We start from the raw sequence: 20,169 nt of genomic DNA on the forward strand, positions 1-20,169 counted from the left end.
ATGTGGGCAAAAAACTTTTTTTTTTCCAGACTTTAAGACAAAGACAATACACTCCAATGTTATAAACCACTAAATCATATTATTTTAACTGAATTTAACAAAATGACAAATTTAATTTAGTAGATAAATCAGCTGCCTTAAAAATCACTTCCATGCATTTTTATTATAAATAAAAAAATAAATCATGCTTTACACACATGGCGACTTCAAATAAGTGAGGACATCTCTTTAATAGAAGGGAAGTTAATATCAGAATATTTTTTTTCAGAAAATGACTCAAAAAGGGAAAATGAGAAATATAGTCTTTGTTTTCCAGTATTAATGTCCCTTTTATTAAATGCATAGAAATTAATGGACTGCACTGAACTGAAATGGGGAATGGCATATGATTGCAAAGAAAAGTCACATTTCTGTGTTCAGTCACTTGGCTTCACAAAAAAGGACCTCCAGCACAACACCTCTTCATCTTCTTCATGCCCTTTTGTCTGGCTTGACCTGTTTTTCCTGAGACTTCTGCATTTGAGGAAGAACATCTGTGGACTCGTCCTCCACTTGCATTACCTGCAGATGGAACCTTGTCAAGGAAATCAGCTGATGAGTTAACTTACTACGACTGAGCGAAATGTGAAAACGTTCTTTTTGCGACATACCTCTCCTCGTTCCTCAGGCTCTCTGTAGAAGCAGCAATTCTTCCAAAAACCTGACTTTTTCTTCCTTTAGACAGCCTCCCTAACCTCAGACTTCTAAATGCAGCCTGGTTCCCAAACAGTTGACCATGGCTATAGAGGAACACACAATGACAGTGGTAAGAACGGCTGATGACATCCTGCAGTCTATGTGACAGGAGTCAAGCAAACCTTCAGAAAAAATAATGAGTTAAACCTGTGCAGTTCAGGGAGGAAACAGGAGCCATCTTGTTTACTGATTTGGTCGGTGGTCCTCTTAGACTGCTCTGTATCTGGTGATGCAAGGCCAGCCACAGCACCTGGTAACATGGGAAAGTGAATCAGGGCTGCAAGTACCGGTATCATAATACACATTGCCAAAACATTTAGAGGCTTAATTTAAATCTGATATTAAATTTCAAGTAGTGCAATGCACACGCATAATGTACAACAAATGTAGTTAAGTTTGTCCAAGTATATCAGACATGCCAATTTTGAAAGAAATACTAAATGTTTACCTCGTCCATCTGTCTTATGACTGATCCTCAGTGTCCCCATGTTGTCGAGTGGGGTTAAGTGTTTGACAGGGATATGGGTCACTGGCATCTGTCTTTCCTGCCTGAGTTTCTGTTGACTGTGGGTAAAGTCCTTTATGTATTTATTTATTATTATCTTAATGTTTCAAGACAGTTCATGCATTTAAATCTGCATATTATGTATATTATTTTGTAAATAATATATATTATTTAATTGTGGATGCATATAAATAATGTTATTCATATGTATGCATTTGTGCTGTCAAATCGATTAATGGCATCTAACATAAAAGTTTATTAATATGTGTATATATATATATATATATATATATATATATATATATATATATAAAAGATTGCCAGGGAATTACTGTAGTTGCTACAGTGTTCTGGTATTATTACTCTCCTTCCACTGTGAAGTGTAATTTGCTGTCATGTGATAGCCTACTTACCTCCTCTGCATAATGTCTGAAATATGGGATCTTCCTGTGAGACAGCAAAATGATAAATAGGTCATCACTGTGGTCAAAATGTTAGTGAAAAGCTATTTATTTTTCTATGAAATAAAAATATATATACCTCTCATTTCTGGTAGGGGTCTGAAATCGGGGTAGAAGGGAATTGTGTATGGTTGGACTGGTAGAGTCAGGGCTCTTTCTCTGGAGGTTGGTACAGATGGACATCTTTTATGAACACCAGTAACTAAGAGGGTCTGTCGTTGCATTTGCCCCTGGGGCGCAGATGAGGTAGCGTGCTGATACGTTTTGTGCGTATGATCAACTGAAAAACATAACATTTTCATCAACTTTATGCACTTGATGGAAAGGAAAGTGTATGATTCCTTTTTATATATTTAAATATATCTACCTGAGACAGAGTGCCGGCAAGCTGAATAACCATTGTGAAAATTGGTGGCAGGCGCAATCTGGAATAAATAAGGTTTCTTTTTGTTTGTTGTCCATTTTATTGTTGTGCCATAGTCTTGAATTATTTGATGGTTGGTGCCTGATTTTGTAAATGATCGAAAATATCTATTCAGATTAGTTACCTTGTCTAGTCTGTTCCCCCAAAGATCTGCAACATTATCTATAACACCTATGCGAGTGGTCGGATGAGGGATCCAAGACCTCACAGTCTGGTTCGCCTTGACTGAACTTGGCACCTACACAGCACAGAGAATAAAACTTTAACTTAACTTTTTTTTACTATCATTTAAATCCTATTTCTTTGGCATTTTACATCATATATTACTCATCGTCATCATTTTGGACCATACTCACAAAGAATGTGGATTCATTACCTTTTCTTTCTTAGTGTCCTTCATGAATCCCATCGTTTTCTCTTGGATTCTCACTTTGACTGCATCTTCATTCAAGGGCACAGGATCCTTCAGAAAGGCATATAGAAAAAATGATTACACTTCAAATTTTAATCTAAATGTATGCATGTATTTATTTAAAGGGGCTATATATAAAAATTGTAATGTATTAATCGCTTTTTGTATTGGCAATGTGTGAGCAGCTTATGACTAGTGCTGGGCAATCGATTAATCACGATTAATCACATCCAAAATAAAAGTTTGTGTTTACATAATATATTAGTGTGTACTATGTATAAATACACACGCATGCTTTATATGTAAGAAAAGTATGTTATATTTATAATTTGTACACTGTATATATATATACAGGACATGCAAATATTATTTGCATGTCCTGTATATATATATATTCTGTAAATAATATTCTTAAATATATACATGCGTGTGTATTTATATATACATAATAATTATACAAGGTACACACAGATATATTATGCAAACACATTTTTTTATTTTATAATATTGCAAAAAATATAATTTTTGTTGTTGATGCGATTAATCACGATTAATCGATTGCCCAGCACTACTTATAACAAAACTTAAAAAACGAGACTTTCCCCAAATTTATTATGAATTAGGAATAATCTATACAAATTTATTTTGAGTAATACCAACCAAATGTTTGATGTTCCTGTGAATAATTTTGGGTCCTGCACTCCGTACTCTTTCTTGCCGGAGTCTGTTTCTTTCTTTACGGCTTCTTAGGTGTTTTTTCTTCCCCTGATTATGTCATACAAACCACAGAACAATAAGGAAAATTAAGGAATCTTAAGGATGTCACTGAGAGGGATTGTGGCATACTGCACCTTGTTTGTGGCATTTAAAAGATGAACAGGAAGTCCATCTGATTCGGTACTGTTTGATCCACTTGTGCTGCACATAAAATCAAGATTGTGAAATAATTGATAAGGTTTGTTCTGACATAAATTTATCAAAAGTCCACAAGAAACATATCATTTTATTTGACTGTACTTTTACCTGGACTCGACGTCAATGTCAGACAGATCCTCTAAAGAGTTCAGTTCTCGTCCTAGTTTTTGTCTGACCTCTTGTCTCAATAACAACCCTAACTCCTCCAGACAGTGTGTAGTCTGTAGAAAAAATATTTAAATGCATTTTTTAATAAATTATGCTGTTTCAAAGCTGATTGAAACCATATTAAAAAGGAGTAAAGCCCAAAGAGAGGCCACCTTGGCTGGGTCAGGGTCACAAAAATCAAGCAGAGTGTCACAAAAGCAATGGCCCATTGATTTCAGGTCCTGCGTGCTGAAGTGTGTTCCTTTCCTGTCCCCTACAAATTAAAACAATGGACATGTATTTTTGGTGTACTCCAGTGTTGACTAAAAACAAAACGATTAAAAAAACAAAGATAATTGAAATAAAGCTAAAATATAAATATTAAAGGTAGGGTAGGCAATTTCCGAGAGGCTAGCAATAGCAAGCTAGCATAGGATCCCACCCGCTCCATCTCCACGCCTATTTTTGAAAACTAGAAGTAAGTACCCAAAGATGAGCCTCCGAAAGTAGACTCCATTGTGTAGCTGTTCCTAATGCCTAGTCTCCACATGACGATGCGGCCGGTACCCTCTTTGCTTTTATGCATTTTGAACTTGCAACTCCTAAAGGAAAACTAAAAGACAAAAGCATTCCTTGAAAATTTGGACATTGCATGAGAGACTAAATGCTTTTTGCCATGCGATTACGACTATGAAGGCCACAGCTAACCTTGTCTTTGGCATTCTTGCTCATCATCAGCGGGAAAATGCGTTCTTGAAGACACTGCGAGGCATCTTTCCGATCATTGCATCCATACATGAATACATTGTTTTTCCTGCTATGACCATGAAAGTCACAGTAGACCACCACTTCTCTTTCGGCAAGCAACCTGTAAAATCAGATTAGCCAGGTGTATAGGTGCGGTCACATTTGACATTGCTCTGCAAAATTTAACTGGCGAAATCCGGTCATTCCAATAGGAATCTGTGTGATTGGGAGTTTCCCCTGAGAGTGAAAGATTTCCTCATGCAGATTCCGCTCATGTTCAAGTTGGTCATGCGAATTCGCCATGCGGACCAACAGAAAGCTTGCTTTAAAAAATGACTTCTGTGTGAGCTGTGCAAAATTTCACTGAATGTGACCTCGTTTCATGTTTAGCATCCAAATCTTGTCACAATAGCATGCTAAAAGAGTGACACAAACCTCACTCACCTTTTCACCATGTTGCGAGTGTACCAAATACAGGGGAAAGAGTCGCGCAGAAGACTGCGGTAGTTTCGGTTCAAATCACGGCCTGTGAGCGAGCAGCGGTAGTTTCCCACCACCACACCGTCAGGGTTAAGCATCGGTATAACCTGTGGCCAGAACATCCTTAAGTGTGGCAATCCAACTTTTTACATTAAAGGTGCACTATGCAACGTGCCGTAGTTTGATGAAGCCAAGTGTGAGCGCACTATCTTGAGACATGTGGTCTTCACCTCACAGCCGGTGGAAAATAGGACTCGGGCAGAAATCATGTTCGTGGATGCAGTTATTAACGTTACTGTAGTGTAAAGCAGAGCTAGACCGAGTGTTGTGGAGCTGAGCACGGCCACTGGAGCTAATGTTATACAAACACACGGCTCGCGAGCACCGGGACTTTTATTATGACGGGACGGGACACAGTCAGGTAAAGCAGCTCTTTTTATCATATCAGATACATTTAAGTGTGTTTAAAATTATGTTATGACGTTCCTCTGTACATTCGCTCGTCGCCGCTGTGACATGTTCACACTGCTAAGAGAAAAGCGCTGCAGAATAAAACCGAGGGTAACGCAGATATGACGCGATTGACAGGCGACTCGCTCAAACGCTATGCTGAAACGTCCCGGTCCTTAGTTAAAATAGAAATTTTCTCACAATTTACAAATAGTTGGAAACATTTGGGATATTGTAAGTACTCAACTGAACAAAATATATAACACTGGCCTAGCGGTTTTTGGATATTTTACTGCAAAAATACTACATAGTGCACCTTTAAGCATTTGGCTTGAGCATATATATACATTTTCTTTGCTGAAACCTGTTCTCCATCTGTGCCCTGCACTCCTTCCCTCACCTTAAAGACGAAAATTTCCCGCAACAAACAAGCGTCAGGCAAGTCGCTCAGCAGGAACTCCAGAAACCCTTGCATCATCCAAGAGCTGTTGGTCTCTCCTGGGTGCACCCGTGCCGTCACGACTACTGCCCGCTTGGCTTTTCGTTCTGCTAAGCTGGTGGACGGTGATGTTACAGTCAGCACATACACCGCGTTCCCCGCCAGACTACGGCAGAGCACCCGCAGTTTACAGTAAGCTGCTCGGACAGGGTCTGAGATGACCTCATGGAGGTAATGCTGAAGGTTTGAATATGTATAAGGGTAGCAATGGGCCAAGTAACAGGTGTCACCGTCATACGGGAACTCCAGGGTCCAGGTGAGGGAGTACAGCGCTTTACCATCCTGTTCAGTGTTGTTTCTGTAGTACCTAAAATACATTAAGGTCCGGATCAATTTCAACATACAAAGACTTGAATATACACCCCATGTATGATAAGCATGTTTGTAATTTCTAAAAATACATTTATATATTTTTGGGGTACAACAATTTCAGTGTCCTGAAAAATCTTACATTTTTGGAGGAAAAAAAGTATAATCTTTCATAATTGTATACATTTTTTAGAAAAAATATTTTAGTCAAAGAGCTTTACTGCTTATTAATATTATTTTTTTTTTTAAATCACCAAATCAAAGTCATGTGGTGCAACCAATATGTGAAATATCATCATAGAGAGTGTAAAAAAGGCCCCCTTGTGGCCGCTAAGCATCAGACACTTTACTGTGACTCTCTCTCTCTCTCCTACTGGAATATGCCTCGCTTCACCTGGACTGTTAGCCAATCACAAGTTGTCTTAGGAGCGCTGCACGTTGGTAGCGTTCTTTCCGGGTTTTGAGTTACAACCCACCTTGATACAACTGCGTAATGCTGTGTGCGTCTTTACAAAACCACTCTTCACTGTACATATGCAGTTGTCAATTCAATAAATACTTCCAATGAAGAAATCTTGCGTGATTCTGATCAATCACCCGCTGTGAGCTCTACCTAACGATCCTCAAACTATCTAAACCAAAGAAGCCAGTCCTCTTCTGCACAAAGTGGTCCTTCGAGCCGGAGCCAGAGCCTGCAGCGGAGCAAGATGTTTACCACTTCGGATAAAGAGTCTAGTGTTCGATCCAGGAGGCAGCGGTCCCTCCCTAATTACTTGCAAGATTATGACTTATCTGATCTCCCGAACAGCTCTCAAAACAAGAAGCCTTCTGAATCACAGTCTAGAGAGCCTCTAGACGAAGAGGATCACCGTAGACCTGATTCACGTTCTACATCCCCAGAAAGTCAGCTGCACCACAGCCCAGCGCGATTGTCAGTCACTGATAAATGGGAATCTTCAGCAGCTGAGTGGAGAAGGGAGTGCTGCATACTAGAGCGTGAAAGGGAAGATCTCTTGGCATCAATGGAGGAATTAAAAATACAGAACGAACAGCTCAGAGCCAGAGCAGAACCCATCAATTCCCGTTCAGAGCCACGTATTGTAACTGCTAGAGATAGACTTTACAGAGAAGGGCTGGATTATGGAGGTGCTTCAACCCAGTTTAAATCAGTCTACTTCCGGGACAGGGAGACACCAACACCACGGCCCTCAGATAGGCATCATGACTACAGTAGAGAGACAAAGGACTACAGGGAATCAACCAGATATGACTTTCCTTCACCTAGGCGCTCTCCCGAGCCTGTACGCACCAAGCACCAGGCCTTGCGACGACGCTATGAATCCACAGAAGGTTGCTACAGTTCTCATTCAAATTATGAACAGTGCAGCCACCACCGCTCACCTGAGCACTACTCCAGATACAGAGATTCTTGTTATTCCTCCAGAGACCAGAGAATACAAAGAACCATCAAGCCGAGGTGACTACTCTCCTGCACACCGCTGCAGCTACTCTCCAGACCAGCGCGAGAGACATAGACCCCCTTCACCTTGGCATGAGCCCCGACGTTCATTGACTCCCCCTGGTGGACAGGAAAGAACATACAGAGGACCCATTCCTACAATCCCGAACTTCAACAGTCCTAACCCAAGAGACTTTGCGAGACTCCGTATTGCCCTAGACAATCTCCTTCCTAGAGATGCCACTGAACGTTTCAAGTTCCAGATATTAGTGGATCATCTGAAGCTGGAGGAAGCTTTGCTGGTGGCAGATTCTTACAGCAATTCTGACTACCCATTCACTGACACTATGGCAGCTTTAAACCAGCAGTACGGGCAGCCACACCAACTCGCCCTTCAGCGTATTGCCGAACTGATGGACGGCCCCAACATTCAGAGTGGAGACATCAAGTCATTCAGGTTGTTCGCACTGAACGTCAGATCACTTGTGAGCATGTTGGAGCAGCTCGGTTTAAAAGGGCAAGTAGAGCTGGACTGTGGTTCTCATGTCACCCGTCTACTGGGCAAGCTACCACACGACTTGAGGTCCAGTTTCAGGCGCTACATCCACCCGCTCCGTATTCCTATCCCCACTCTTCTGGACCTAGCAGATTGGTTGGAATACGAGCTCCAGATCCAGGAGGATATAGCACAATATCGCTTGAGGAAGGACACTGGATATAAGCCCAGAGATCTCAAGAGTAATGTGAAGTCGTCACCTAAGGCCTCAGTCCTCATGCTGGGGGCTGAACCCAAATCGATTAGGGAGCCGACCAAATTCACTCCTCCAACCAGTCTAGATGCAAAGAAGTTCTGCCCATTCTGTGAGAACTATAAGCATACTCTGAATAATTGCACAAATTTCAAACTGCTCAGCGCCACCCAGAAACGTACCTGGATTCAGGACAACAACCGATGTTGGCGATGCGGCAGAGAACACAGATCTGCTGAATGTGATCTGAAGATGTGCTGTAGAACATGCAACAGCAGACACCTGCTTGCTCTACATGATGTCAGCGAAAGAAGTTTAGCCAAGACTGACAAAGTTGAGAGAAGACCTGACCAGGTGAAGTCCAGTGAGAGCAAACCTTTGTCCGTTCCAAGTGCAGAACAAGTGCTATACATTGGCAAGCCACCGCAGGGCCATCGTGTGCTTCTCAAGGTCAGTAAAGTTATCCTTCGCCACGGTGACCAAACTCTGGAGACATACGCTGTGCTAGACGATGGGTCCGAACGTACCCTTCTCCTCCAACCGGCTGTCACACAACTGGGAATTGAAGGCCAGCCCGAGGATTTGCCCCTACGTACCGTTAGACAGGAGCTGCAGACGCTTCACGGGGCGGCTGTCTCATTTAGTATCTCTTCAGCCTGTTCTCCAGCCATGGTATACAACATCAAAGGAGCCTTTACCGCACCCAAGCTCGGGCTGGGCCAGCACACATATCCCTTCAAAGCACTGCAGAGCAAATACAGACATTTGAAGAAACTTTCTATCCCTTCATTTAAGGACATTGTCCCGCTACTGCTTATTGGCTCAGACCACCCTCACTTGGTGACTCCAGTTGAGCCAGTCATCTTTGGTCCCCCTGGTGCGCCGGTTGCTGTCCGCACCCGTCTCGGATGGACGCTGCAAGGTCCTACCAACAATCTAAAGCAGCACCTTATCGAACAACATTGCCTTTTCACCACCTTCGGGGCACCTCCGGCTGACATCTACCAGCATGTGGAGAGGCTGTGGCAGCTGGACGTCCTCCCATGGCGCAGCGAAAAAGCCAGTATGAGGTCACAGCAGGACAAGGAGGCCCTTGAATGCTTGGATAAACAGACTGTGCGAGTACATGTTAATGGTGTACACCGCTATGCTACTCCTCTCCTACGTGTGAAGAACTTTCCCCACCTCTGCGCACCAAAGGAGGCAGTACTGCCTCAACTTCGGAACACGGAAAGGCGGCTGGCGAAGAAACCAGAGACCGCCCAAGTCTACAATGCAGAGATCCAGAGACTTGAAAAGGCTGGTTATGTGGAGAAACTACCCCCTGGCACAGAGAACACCTCAAGCAGCTGGTACATCCCTCACCACCTTGTGGAGCACAATGGCAAGCACAGAGTGGTTTTTAATTGCTCCTTCCAGTACAGTGACGCTAACTTGAACAAACTCCTGCTTCCTGGTCCAACTCTTGGTCCACCACTCCTTTCAGTTCTCCTGCGATTCAGAGAGCATTGTGTGGCCTTTAGTAGTGACATACGGGGTATGTTTCACCAGGTCAGGCTCCTTCCTGAGGATGAGCCTCTCCTCCGCTTCCTCTGGAGGGAGCTCAAGCGTGATGAACAACCCACAGTCTACCAGTGGAAGGTGCTGCCCTTTGGGACTACCTGTAGCCCCTGCTGTGCTACATATGCCCTGCAGAAGCACATTACGGACCATACTCAGCCAGCGGATGCAGTGAGAGACTCTGTGTTAAGGCATTTCTATGTGGATAACTGTCTACAAAGCATGCCTACAGTTGAAGATGCCAAGCCCATCATTGACAAGCTGCAGACTCTTCTTGCCGAGGGAGGCTTTGAGCTTCGCCAGTGGGCCAGTACACATCCAGACACCATCCGTCACCTCCCTGTTGAGGCAAGATCGGCTAGTGCCGAAAAGTGGATCGCCCAAGGTCACCCAAGCCAAGAAGAATCAGCCCTGGGCCTGCAGTGGGACTGCCGAGAGGACACACTGTCCTTCAAGTGTCGAGAGGCTGTAGCCAATGAAGAAGTGGTCACTATGCGCTCAATCTATGAAGTGGTGGCAAGCCAATACGACCCCCTTGGTTTTCTAGTACCTTACATAACCAGGGCCAAAGTTGTCATCCAACACCTGTGGGACAAAAAGCGTGACTGGGACGACCCTGCTCTGCCAGATCACCTGCTAGCCGCATGGAGAGAGTGGGAGGATGAGTTACCTCACCTACAGAACATAACACTTCCGAGATGTTACACTAGCTGTGAGTTAGATTCTCCCACCTGTGAGCGTGAGATCCATGTGTTTTGTGATGCCTCAGAGCGAGCCTATGGCTCTGTGGCATACCTCCGAACCAGGAATCCTCATGGAGTCGTCCAAGTAGCTTTTGTCACTGCAAGATCCAGAGTTGCTCCAAAAAAGCAGCAGTCAATCCCACGCCTGGAGTTATGCGCTGCTCTTACCGGAGCACAAATGGCCCAGATCCTCAAATCTGAACTTACACTGCCCATCCAGCGGGTGGTGCTCTGGTCGGACTCTACCACTGTGCTCCAGTGGTTGCAGTCGGAATCATGCCGTTTCAAAGTGTTTGTTGGTACACGCGTGGCAGAAATTCAAGATCTCACCAAGGGTGACACATGGCGGTATGTGGACTCTGCACAGAACGCGGCCGACGACATAACGCGTGGCAAACCTCTTGCCACATTGACTCCAGACAGCCGCTGGGGTCAAGGCCCAACCTTCTTGTGGTGTTCCCCAGACAAATGGCCACAAAGTCCTCAGATCCAAACTGAGGCAGGTCAGGGTGAAGAGCTCAAGAAACCTCAGTTCTGCTACCTCAATACTACCGAGTCAAGTCACCTCCCGGATGCTAAGCAGTTTTCTTCCTTCAGAGACCTCCTGACTGCCACGACAAAGACTCTACATGGGGCGGCCTCAGGCAACGTCACAGCCTACAGGGAAGCCCAGCTGGCTCTGCTACAACAGGTCCAACAAGACAGTTTCCCTATTGACTATGCCCAGCTGCAGTCAGGGAAACCAGTCGCTAAGAGCAGCAGATTGCTCAAGCTTGCACCAGAGTTCGACCACAGTGACAAGCTCATCCGGGTCGGCGGACGTCTGCGTCATAGTAACCATCTGGAAACGGATATGGTTCACCCGGTGGTGCTGGATGCCAAACACCCAGTCACACAGCTGCTCATCCAAGAGTATGATTCCCAGCTGCACCATCCAGGCCCAGAGAGGGTCTTCTCAGAGATGCGCCGCAAATACTGGTTACCAGGAGGGCGAGAGGCTATCCGCCGCTTTCAGCGCAAGTGCCAAGAGTGTCAGAAATGGCGTGGAAAGCCACAAATCCCTAAGATGGCAGACCTGCCTCCATCTAGAGTCCGACTTTTCAAGCCAGCCTTTTACTCAACAGGAGTAGACTGCTTCGGGCCATACTCAGTGGCTATTGGAAGGAGGAGGGAAAAGCGCTGGGGAATAATCTTTAAATGCATGACCACCCGAGCCTTGCATATCGACATGCTCTCCAGTTTGAATAAAGACTCATTCCTCATGGCCCTAAGACGGTTTATCGCCCGCAGAGGAAAGCCATTCGAGCTGATTTCAGACCAGGGGACTAACTTCAGAGGTGGTGATCGAGAGCTCCAGGAAGCATTCGCCGACCTTGCTCCAGAAATCCAAGCTCAACTTGCATCTCAGCAAATCGACTGGAAGTTTAATCCACCCAACGCCCCCCACTTTGGTGGATGCTGGGAACGCGAGATACGTTCAATAAAACAAGCCCTGCAAGTAACCCTTGGAGCCCAGCTTGTGACAGATGAGGTGCTGAGAACCCTACTAGTTGAGATTGAAGGGATTCTCAACTCCAAGCCGTTAGGCTACACATCTGCAGACATCGCCGACCCGGATCCAATAACTCCCAACTCATTGCTCATTGGGCGGCCAGATGCCTCTCTCCCGCAGGTGGTGTATCCTGAATCCGAGCTCCTGAGCAGTAGGCGTTGGCGTCATAGCCAGCTGTTGGCTGACCACTTCTGGAAACATTTTATCCGCTTCTATCTGCCCAGCCTCCAAGCCCGACAGAAGTGGAATGCTGAAAACCCAGACCTGCACATCGGCAAGACGGTTCTCATCATTGATCCGCAGCTCCCCCGCTCACTGTGGCCAGTGGGTAAGGTGACCAGGGTCTCCCACGGCCTCGACAGTAAAGTACGGTCTGCTGAAGTGAATGTAGGAGACCGGGCTTACACCCGCCCGGTGGCTCGACTCATCCAGCTTCCAGAATTATCAGACTAACCACTACCGGACGAGTGGGCGCCTTTTCTTCTTCTGCAGATTCCCTTCAGTAATCTGGGGGCGGCTGTAAAAAAGGCCCCCTTGTGGCCGCTAAGCATCAGACACTTTACTGTGACTCTCTCTCTCTCTCCTACTGGAATATGCCTCGCTTCACCTGGACTGTTAGCCAATCACAAGTTGTCTTAGGAGCGCTGCACGTTGGTAGCGTTCTTTCCGGGTTTTGAGTTACAACCCACCTTGATACAACTGCGTAATGCTGTGTGCGTCTTTACAAAACCACTCTTCACTGTACATATGCAGTTGTCAATTCAATAAATACTTCCAATGAAGAAATCTTGCGTGATTCTGATCAATCACCCGCTGTGAGCTCTATCTAACGATCCTCAAACTATCTAAACCAAAGAAGCCAGTCCTCTTCTGCACAGAGAGAATCCCTGCAGACCCTCAGGTAAACGAGTCTCTTAAAATATCAGATATTTTGACCTTTTTATGACAAGGCAAGGTTAGAGTTATATAATCTCATGTGGTCTGACTCCCCAAAATCTTAATGGTATTTATTTTTCTTTGTAAAATAAAGATTAAGATGTGCATACTCACATGTATGCATTCAAATGGCATGATGTGAGGAAAACATGTCATTATTTTTTACTTCATGGCTATACCACAAGACATTTTTCATTAAACTAATACTTATTGAAAGTGTTGTAAACATTTTTCAAACCATATGAAATCAACATGAATACAAAGAATATTTTCTGTGGAAGCCCATTTCCACCACATAAGGGAAAAATCCTGCTTTGGTAAATCATAAAAGAAAAACTGAAATTGTCATACTAAGTCAAAATTCAGAGCTACTCCTCCAGTTTCTCAGACAAAGCTTAAGCTAGTCCTAGACTAAAATGCATGTTTGAGCTGTTTTAACTGAAAGCAACTTGCACTGAGATATTTTAAAGGGATAGTTCACTTTAAAATGAAAATCCTGTCATCCTGACTTCCATAGTAGGAAAAAAAATACTATGGAAGTCAATGGCTCCAGTTAACTGTTTGGTTACTGACATTCTTCCAAATATCTTCCCTTGTGTTCAGCTGCAGAAAGAAATTCATACAGGTTTGAAACAACTTGAGGGTGAGTAAAGCATGACAGGATCATCATTTTAAGGTGAACTATCCCTTTAAAATATGTCATTACCATTGTTTTGTCTCAAGATGCACACTGATGCATATTTATAAGAGGTACTTAACCCTTTAGGCACCAGAGGTCTTTTGCAAAAGGCTTTATTTCAAAAGGCTATATCTTAAAAGTGATAAAAGATAGAAACTTTCTGTAAATTAGAGAAATATTAAGGATGACCCAAAGTTTATGTAGGGATTACATTTTCCCATTTAATTTGCATATTATGACGTCTTACGGTGGTGGCAATCTTGGATTATAGAATTTTCTTGAAAAGCCACGTGTTTAAATGATAAAATGCAGCACTTCTTTCCCCCCAAATGTCCCTCACCTTCTGTGTGCTATATTGCATAATACTGAATGTTCAGGTAAATAGTAAACAAACTGTGTAAATCATTACTAATAAATGGTAGAAACAAACTGAATGCATGTAGGGGTTGGCCTGTTGCTGTAGAGATTTTCCATTTACTACATTCAGTAGGCACTCTGATTCCATATATGGGGCACATATATATTATATATTATGCATAATAGCCCCTGCCCCATGTCACATTGCGTTTTGCGTGCCCACCATGTGCGCACAGCCTGGACCACCTTTATATTCATTTTGATTCCCCACCCTGCCTCCATGTTGTCCCCGAACTGTCCTATGAATACTTCGACCTCGTCTAACATACAACATTAGACACCTTATTTGAACTAAGGCCCTGTCCACACAAACACAGGTTTTTTTTTAAAAACCGCAGCTTTTTCTCTGCGGTTTGGTCTACAGGCAAATGCACTATCCAGTAACTGAAACCGAATTTTTGAAATGATGCCAGGGTGTATTATAATATTATATAATTATAATTTTGACTTTTGATCTGATATTTATGACTTGTTTTTCTTATGTGGCAGAAATAGGCTTCCATAGATTTTTAACAAGATTTTTAAAAGATTTATCCTTTAATTTATCTTGGACATATTTAAATATGATCACTGGGCCACAATGACTTTAAAACATTACAATTAGAACATAGTGACAAATCACTATTTGTCACCTGATGTTGGTTCCTGCTCGATACCATCCTTCCCTCTTCAGCCAGGCAGCGTGTTCAGAGTAGAGTAACGGGCGCATACCGGCACCATACAGACTGCTGGACTTCATCAGGTTGATGATGGTGAAGCGGTAGCTGATGCCTGCCCTCATGTTCCTTACCCGGAAGTAGAACCACTGAGTGTGCTTATTGGTGTACAAGTCGGTACGCAAAGTCAGCTCATAGTCATGCTGACCACTGGAACACCATGATCAGACAGGTTTACATTAGATTAAGATATCCAGACTCTGAAAATATATAAGTTTATGGATTTGTTTATAAAGCTGTATTACTCACACTTGCACAGCTTTTTGTAGGTTTCCACTTTCAAAACGAGACTCAAATGCTAGCGTAGGCTCCTCCTGATGGTTGGCACAGGACGTGGCACTTTTAATGGGTCCTCTGCTCCCACCCACACGAGAGTAGGTGAAGTAGAAGGTTTTTGTGGCTAAAGTAGTGTGGTGAACCAAGAAGTGAGGATATAAAACCAAAGAATGGAAGTAGCTAGAGATTTGTACACTTTTTCCTACCTGGGTCTATGCAGTAGACAGTGTTTCCTCTGACCGCTCCTACTGGCATTGGAGTCTGCTCCTCACCTGTTGGCTGATAGAATGGCTCCGGCTCTGAAGGGTCCCATTCTGGTTTTCAAAAGAAACAGAAGAAATACAGCCCTCATTTATGAATAAGGATGCACAAAAATAGTTTCAAAATTTAGTTTCAAAATGGTGAAATTTTAAATATTAATTTCCAAAAAATGTCTTAAATATATTTTAGAAGACAATTTCTTTTAAACAAATATTATGAAATGTTTGTACATAATTGTCATCAGTTTTGAGGGAATTGCACCACATGAACTTGTCTTGCCATTAAAGGAGGGGGGGGGGGGGGTGAAACACTCAGTTTAAGTCAATCTCATGTCAATCTTGAGTACCTATAGAGTAGTATTGCATCCTTCATATCTCCGAAAAGTCTTTAGTTTTATTATATTTATAAAAGAAATATAGGCTGTACCGAGTCTTTCCGGAAAAAACGAGCGGCTGGAAGCGTATTGTGTGGGCGGAGCTAAAGAATGACGAGCGCAAAGCAGTGACGTCCTCAAGCGTGGAGAGACCCATGGCTATCGATCTCAGCAAATAGATATGATCCAGGCTGAAATAAATTGAACAGGTGAAACAGCAAGACAGGACGTCCGTCTCTGTGGTATGTACTGTATTTAGTGGCCTGTCTATATTTGTGTGTGTTTACTCGCAGTTTATGAGGACATGATTCGGTTTATGGACTATTGTATGCGACTAATGTTAAACCTTAGCAGTAGCAAGCAAAACGGTTTTGCACGTCAGACTAGTGTAACGTACAGAGAACAACAAAGGAGTCCGTTAGCGCATTTGAATGACGAAGCACGCGATCGTGTCGTTTACTGATGTTTACTCATGCGACGGTAGCCAAGAGCACAGACATTTGCAGGACCGAACCTTTATCGCTGCGACCACTCCGTCAAAAATACACTTCTTTGGTATGATTTGGTGAAGTCCTGACAGCAGTGAACGGTGGAGATCCACTTTTAGACGCGACTGACGCGATGTTGTGAAGCTTCCCGTCATTTCTGTGTTCAAATCGGTTCAAATGCAGTGCTGCCTTCCCGGAATGCTGTGCTGAAGCGTTGAAGTCGCTCGACGTCACTCATAGGAATAAAGTGGAGCGCGGCGTGACCAAAGGGCGCGTCAGAAGTGTTCCCGGATGACTGGATCTGCACCTTGAAAGAGTGTTTATGGGGCGTGCATCCTCTCTCGCTCTAGTCATGTGCGCGCACCCTACCGGGAGAAGAGCTCGTATGGCCATTACAAGGACCTTCCGATCTATTAACGTCAAACCGACCCATACTCGAAAAAAACTCTCCGAAACTTGTAAGAAACCGGAAGGAGTATTTTTAACACAGAAATACTCCATCAAACGTCCAACATTAGTTTTTGAAACTTTGTCTATGTTTAGGACGGGAATCCAAGTCTTTAACAGTGTAAAAAGCTCAGTATGCATGAAACAGCATTTCACCCCCCCTTTAAAAACAGTCAAATTATCTGATATTTTAAGTGACAAACAAAAATAATCAAAATGGTATGTAGTTTAAAACGGGTGAAACAAACTTTATTATTATAGTAAAACATGTTTTTATATATATTTTGCATGGTAAAAAGTATTTTTGGTGAGTCACAGTATATGACACTTTACAATATATATATATATATATATATATATATATATATATATATATATATATATATATATATATATATATATATATATATATATATTTAAATGTAAAAAATATTTATAAAAAAAAATTCTCTAAAAAATAATGATAAAACATTATGTTGTCCTTTGTTTTTGAGTAGGTTTTTTTTTTCTTTCTTCATTTTCTCTTTAGGATCATTCTCATTTTTGACTTTTCTCTCCCAAAAATAGAAAAACATTTTAATTCACAATTTGTTTTTAAAAACAAGTTGGTTACACCTTATTTTAATGTGTCATTGTTACAGTTATATAATTGTATATTTAAGTACTGCGTAATCGTAAGTTAACTTCATGTACTTACTATAGGCTTAGGGTAGAATTAGGGTTTGGTTGAGGGTTAGTTGCATGTTATTATGCCTAATTTACTGTTATTACTATGGTAAGTAATATGTGTAACAAGAACACTGTAAAATAAAGTATTACCAAAAAGTCTGTCATCAAAGATTTCATTGTATGGATACATTTGTACCTATATGATGGATTTTGTCACGGATCACTTCACATTCTATGGGCCAGCGGACGCCCTGGAATGGACAGGAGGTAGATGGAATTGTGAACAGGTCCAAAGGGTCCCTTAGTCGTGGAATGGGCCGCTCCCCATCAAAGTCAAAAACAAGCTGCCGGGTTCTGAGAACTTTGTCTAAGCTGAAAAAGTCTTGGAAAGAAATGAAACACACAGACATTGTTATACAAGATCTATTACCCAACACACATGCTGTAGTTAAAAGACATGTGAGAAGCATCCGTCACCAGCAACGATTATCGCCATTACCCATGTAACCAAGACATATCAGTGGTACATGCTACCTAAATCAATCATGCGTTCTTAGTGTCTGAATCTTTTATAAAGGCAATGAATTTCAAATGGGATCTAGCATTAGACTCAAGTGTTACGTAGTGTGTGGCAACTTGAAGTAAATAAATATATGGCACAATTAAGGTGGCAATAATGCCACAGCATATGGCATCTTTACATGAGATCAACTCTATTTAGTCTTGTATGCTACAGTATGTAATTTGATATATCATGCTTCATTATGGAAACCCATTTGGAACCACAATAGAAAAATAAATCATTATTTGGTAAATCATAATAATGAGAATAAACATTCATAACTATTCGTGATAAAACTTCATCGATTAATCGCAACATGAAAAATTGATATCGGCACATGCCTATATGTGATATAAAGTCAGTTGACAGCATCAAAGTTAAGGAGGGGGGGAAAGATGTACTAAGTCATAATTATGAGAAAAAAAGTTGAAACTGACATTCATAATTGTGAGGGGAAAAATGTGTGAAAAATGATTAAAGGTCAAAATTATCACAAACCAAATCAAAATGATCAGGTAAAAAGACAAAATGATTACATAAATAATTTTGGTTTTATCTCACAATTCTCACCTAATCTCATTGTTATTACTTAGTATCTCATAATTTCAAAATTATGTTGAAATTATTAGATTTAAAAAGTAACAAGTTATGACATCATGATAAAAAAAATCAAAATTATAAGACAATCAATAAGACAAATTTTTTTTAAAGTCATAATTATGAGAAAGGTAATAAATTATTACCTAAAAAGTCAAAATTATCACAAATAAAGTAATAATTATCAGATAAACAGACAAGATTATGACATAAATCAAGATTAAGAAATTAAAAAAGTGATGGTTTTCGTCATAATTATGACCTTTTCATAAAATGTTTAACTATTTCATCATTTCAGTTTTTAATCTCATAATTATTACGGTACTCAGTATCGCATAACTCCAAAATAATGTTGAAATATATGTCCAAATTGTGCCATATTTAGACACTTATGTATATATTTTGACAGTTAAAACAGAAAAAAAGTTTTTAAAAAATACGATATAACATTTAAATTAGGTTATGAGATAAAAAGTTGAAATTATGACAATTAAGTGGAAAGGGTTATGTCACAATTCTGATTTAGATTCAGATCCCCCCCCCCCCCCCCATCATAATTATTACATTTTATCTCATAATTATAATTCACCAAAACTTGATTTTGTTTATTGTGGCAAAATGGGCTTCCACACTTCATAGAACCAGGATCCAACAGCCAGTTTTGCATATTTACTTTGACATGGCTTGGGTTCCTCTTCTAGGTTGGAGTCATTGCTCTCAGATGGTGAGTTGATCGTGTCTGAGGCAGTTGAATCTTGGTTGCCCTCCCATTCTCTTTTGAAGGGGAGGCCAGAATGCACAGAGGAGCTGTTGTCTATGTGTACAGAAACAAAATGTGAGCTAAAAATATGAGATAGAAAAATAATAGCCTTTGCTATATTATAGAAAACAGAACACTAATAGACCAGTCTAATGTAGACTTGAATGACTTACCTGAGAAGAATCCATAATGCTGAAGATGTAGCAAAATGAATCTCTCGTATGAATCATCTTTTTTCTTTTTATCAACATGATAAGAGGACAAAGAAGTGAGTTTAAATACAAGCAGGGGGGCAGTAGGTTAACGAGCATTGAGTATCAGTGAGCTGGCATGTTAACCAACTGGGTAATATTAGACTGTAACCGTAGAGTGAAAAGCAGCAGTAAATTTTGTGCAATTACTCACCTGCATTCCCGAACCCCAAAGCGATGCGACTGCACGCGGGTCATTAAGTCATCGTAAACAACGCTAAACAACAGCACAGTTTACAAGCGCTTGACAAGATATCAAATAACACCGCTGGTTAGTTGAGAATGCCTTGTGTTAACACCTTAAGGAAAACTCCATAGTGTTCCTAATTAGTATTTTTAAATAAATATCGCGCCAGTAAAGAGCTAAACAACTACACTTTTAATGCAAATCTCATCGTAACAATTATTATTGAGGCACCCCAGACGCCATTTGTGTAACAGTTGCCATGGGCACGACGCACATTTCCTGTGTAAACTGTAACGCACGTTGCAAAAACCTAAAGCAGACACTTGTTGTGAAAAACATTTATCTTTTAATATGTATATATATATATATATATATATATATATATATATATATATATATATAT

The 20,169-nt window shown here is 41.6% G+C and overlaps 1 protein-coding gene across 2 annotated transcripts; it reads right to left on the reverse strand.

Moving 5' to 3' along the window:
* Nucleotides 1-131: 131 nt before the first annotated feature.
* Nucleotides 132-20,006, reverse strand: agbl2 (AGBL carboxypeptidase 2). 2 transcript variants are annotated; one of them, XM_067436727.1, is made up of 24 exons: nt 19,734-20,006; nt 19,502-19,565; nt 19,242-19,382; nt 17,606-17,791; nt 15,378-15,485; nt 15,145-15,295; nt 14,812-15,045; nt 5,677-6,082; nt 4,791-4,933; nt 4,308-4,467; nt 4,086-4,212; nt 3,773-3,873; nt 3,561-3,673; nt 3,389-3,455; nt 3,198-3,302; nt 2,502-2,588; nt 2,250-2,363; nt 2,069-2,126; nt 1,781-1,981; nt 1,654-1,687; nt 1,184-1,299; nt 883-985; nt 651-779; nt 132-561 (listed from the first exon to the last, which is right to left on the reverse strand). In XM_067436727.1, exons 1-24 carry the CDS (start codon nt 19,737-19,739, stop codon nt 558-560), a joined length of 2,958 nt encoding a protein of 985 aa, XP_067292828.1. In that variant the 5' UTR covers nt 19,740-20,006; the 3' UTR covers nt 132-557. The 2 variants fall into 2 exon arrangements, with proteins under 2 accessions (XP_067292828.1, XP_067292827.1); XM_067436726.1 differs by having other exon boundaries at nt 132-574.
* Nucleotides 20,007-20,169: the final 163 nt, after the last annotated feature.

Source organism: Pseudorasbora parva, chromosome 25 (assembly GCF_024679245.1).
Source record: "Pseudorasbora parva isolate DD20220531a chromosome 25, ASM2467924v1, whole genome shotgun sequence".
NCBI classification, from domain to species: Eukaryota; Metazoa; Chordata; class Actinopteri; order Cypriniformes; family Gobionidae; genus Pseudorasbora; species Pseudorasbora parva.